At 43.4% G+C, this 3,462-nt stretch overlaps 2 protein-coding genes across 2 annotated transcripts; both read right to left on the bottom strand.

The window, feature by feature from the left end:
- Positions 1-5: 5 nt before the first annotated feature.
- Positions 6-1,568, bottom strand: LOC116379907 (protocadherin gamma-C4-like; the record flags this gene model as incomplete). The annotated part of the gene is made up of 1 exon (XM_031841866.1): positions 6-1,568. A coding segment is annotated over exon 1 (1,557 nt), but the record flags the coding sequence as incomplete, so codon positions are not given.
- Positions 1,569-2,461: 893 nt separating this feature from the next.
- On the bottom strand, positions 2,462-3,459 carry LOC116379906 (protocadherin gamma-C5-like; the record flags this gene model as incomplete). Its single annotated transcript, XM_031841865.1, has 1 exon — positions 2,462-3,459. A coding segment is annotated over one exon (987 nt), but the record flags the coding sequence as incomplete, so codon positions are not given.
- Between the last annotated feature and the right edge of the window lie 3 nt (positions 3,460-3,462).

Raw genomic sequence — 3,462 nt, 5'->3', positions numbered from 1 at the left:
TTATCTGAGTTAATGTAAACATAAGATGAGACAGAAACGTCCTGCACTTTAGAGTCCAGTATAGAGTAAGAGACTTTGGCGTTTTCACCAAAGTCCAGATCAGATGCTGATACTGAGTACAGTATAGAGCCTGGTACCCCATTCTCTTTTAAATACACATTATAGGAGGTCTGAGTAAATATAGGGGGGTTGTCATTCACATCAGTGATGCTGACAGGTATGATTTTCTTACTGGATAGAGGAGGAGAGCCTGAATCGGTGGCTGTTATCTCAATAGTATACTCTGAGAACCTCTCTCGGTCTAAAGGACCACTAGTAACCAGTTCGTAATTATTAGAGAACGATGGTTTGAGAGTGAAAGGAGACCGTGTGGGAAGCTGTAACGTCACTTTACCGTTATCAGCGGAGTCAAGGTCTCGTGCACTGATCAAAGCCACTACTGTGCCACTTGGTGCGTCTTCACGTACAGGACTGGGTTTTGAAGTTAGTACAATTTCTGGAGCATTGTCATTTATATCCTCTACGTCCAGTTGTACACGACAGTTACCCTCCATTTCCGGAGCCCCTTTGTCTTTAGCAGTGATATCGATAAGGTATGATTTAGAACTCTCGTAATCTAGTTCTCCCTTTAATACTATTTGTCCTGTTATATCATTAATTTCAAACGTTGATAACACAGAGTCTGGAGTGCGGGATCCAAAATAATATGTAACTTCACCATTAAGACCGTCATCGGCATCTGTAGCTGTTAGTTTGATTACAAACGTTCCTTTGGTGCTGTTCTCCTTTAAAGACACTTTGTACTCATTTTCGTTAAATATTGGAAAATTGTCGTTGGTATCAAGTACGTTAACAATAATCTTACAGGTTCCCGATTTGACTGGGTTTCCCCCATCTAACGCTGTCAACAGCAGTTGATGGAGAGCATTCTTTTCTCGGTCTAATGGCTTTTCTAACACCAATTCTGGGACAGCGTTAACATTTTTTGTGTCTTTAAATTTTAGAGAAAAATATTCGTTTTTGCTCAGTGAGTACGTTTTCAAAGAATTGCTTCCAACGTCAGGGTCCTCCGCGCTCTCCAACGGAAAACGTTTGCCTAGTGCAACTGATTCAGGTATTTTAAGATTAATTTCCTGTGCAAGGAAACTAGGAGAATTGTCATTTATGTCTCTTATTTCCACTTCAATTCGATGAGACCGCAAAGGATTTTCAACAACTACTTGCAGAGGTAGAACACAGCTGGCGCTTTGTCCACATAGAGTCTCTCTGTCTATTCTGTCATTCACCACCAGCTCGCCCTTCCCCGCATCCACACTGAAATACTGCTTACCAGCCTCAGAGGCGACATGCATTTTACGGTCAAAAATGTCTGATAATCCCAAACCAAGATCTTTGGCTAGATTTCCTACCACAGAGCCCTGTTTCAGTTCCTCCGGGATGCTATAACGAGTCTGTCCGTTTATTGTACTCCACAAAAGAAAGAAATGATGCCACCAAAGCGCAAGCCATCTCCAGTCTCGGTATCCTATTGTCTTTGTCATCCTTGGTCCGCTATAACACATTATATCCAATCGAGATCTTGTTTATAACAATGTAATCCATGATAATAGGGAATACCTCAACAGAAAAATGCCACAATGTTTGAGCATGACTTTAAGCTTAAATCAATGATTACATCTTAGAAAATACAAGCTCATTGCTGTCTCTCCACGAGCTCTTTGCATTCTAAGAGTTACAGCGCTGAGGCTGCATGGGGGCAGGGACTAGATTGCTTTGTACAGTTCTAAATCCTATTGGTGCACAGCATCCTCTTCCACCATCCAATGAGAGGGGAACTGATCGTCACTCTTAAAGTGGCAGCATCTATTCTCTTTGTGAGCTTTCATCTGAGGTGATTATGACAAATATCACTGAATATAGATAATATAAGACAACCTTGTATGAAAACCTCCTTGCAGTCAGTATCTCACACGAAATTTAGCATTACGTTGTGTGTCACAGAAAAACTGTAAAAATGCAATACCTATTTAACATTTATCTCTTGTCAATATAATTGTAGAATGAATTAATTAACTCGGTTCCGACGTTGAATGATCTAGTCTGTAGTTCACATTCGCTGTCCGTTCTCGTGGTGCTGAAATGTTTAAACGTACGTGTAAACCAAACTTGATATATGCATTAACACAACCGTATCTAAATACATTTATTGCACATTACTTTGATTTACCCACATTGGACACTGCGAAAATGTATAATGAAAACCCCCTAGTGAAATGCAAAGAGAAGGGAGAGGGAACACAGGCAGACCAACCAACACATAGCCTGTTGTAAAACGACCATCCAGCCAGCCAGATACATGCATACATGATTTACGTTTCCACAGTTGACTTCCATTACAGACTATGCTATGATATAATATTTCCTGTACTAAATAACTAACGAAAATGTGAGATTTTTCTTAATTATTACGATCTATGGTTGTTTTTTGCTCACCTGCTGGCTCTCAAAGGTCCAGGTGCTGTCGGGTAAAGACGCATCCAGAACACTGATCACCTCATTAAAGTCAGTGGTGCTGCTGGGTTTAATCAAAGTGAAGTCACTGTACTCTGACATTGGAGACATTGGAGACATACAGGACCTGAAGGACTGACTCTGAGACAACATGTCTCCTCCCAGGACCTCCACGTACTTTATAGGTCCATCAGTGTTGAGCTGAATCTGCAGGTTTCTGTTGGGGTTCTTGTAATTATCAAAGTCGGTCCGTGTCATGCAGCAACTACCGCTGCTTCTGCTGTTCCTCATGCATTTAACCGCTAAGATGAGAAAAGTCACCAGAGACAGCACGGACACCGAGGCCAGAGAGAGAATCAAATAAAGGGTGATTCTCCCAGTTTTCTTGATGGGCTCGGTCACTTTCTGTCGGAGGTCTAAGATGGGCTCATGGAGGCCGTCCTCCAGCAGGATGGACACCGTGACGGTGGCGGACTGGACCGGTTCCCCGTCGTCCTTGATCTCTATAAGCAGCCTCTGAGAGGAGTCGTCCTGCTCGGACACAGCGCGTTTAGTCCTCACCTCCCCTGTGTACAGATTGACAGTGAACAGAGACATGTCTGTGGCCTCTGCCAGTTTGTAGGAGATCCAGGCGTTATGGCCCGAGTCAGCGTCCACGGCCGTCACTTTAGTAACCAGGTGACCCGCTTTAGCGGAGCGGGACATCCTCTGATGAGAGAGGGAGCCCATGGCAGCGGAGGAGGGGTAAATAACAGCGGGGGCGTTGTCGTTCTGGTCCAGGATAAAAACATGGACAGTGGCGTTGCTGCTGAGAGACGGAGAGCCCTGATCCTTTGCCTGAACCTGAATCTGAAACACCTTCAGTTTCTCATAGTCAAACGAGTGCATGCTGTAGATGCTTCCGTTATCTGAGTTAATGTAAACATAAGATGAGACAGAAACGTCCTGCAC

The sequence above is a fragment of the Anarrhichthys ocellatus genome, unplaced genomic scaffold (genome assembly GCF_004355925.1).
Source record: "Anarrhichthys ocellatus isolate YVR2014 unplaced genomic scaffold, GSC_Weel_1.0 scaffold5493, whole genome shotgun sequence".
NCBI classification, from domain to species: domain Eukaryota; kingdom Metazoa; phylum Chordata; class Actinopteri; order Perciformes; family Anarhichadidae; genus Anarrhichthys; species Anarrhichthys ocellatus.
This window is presented reverse-complemented; position numbering and strand designations above follow the sequence as displayed.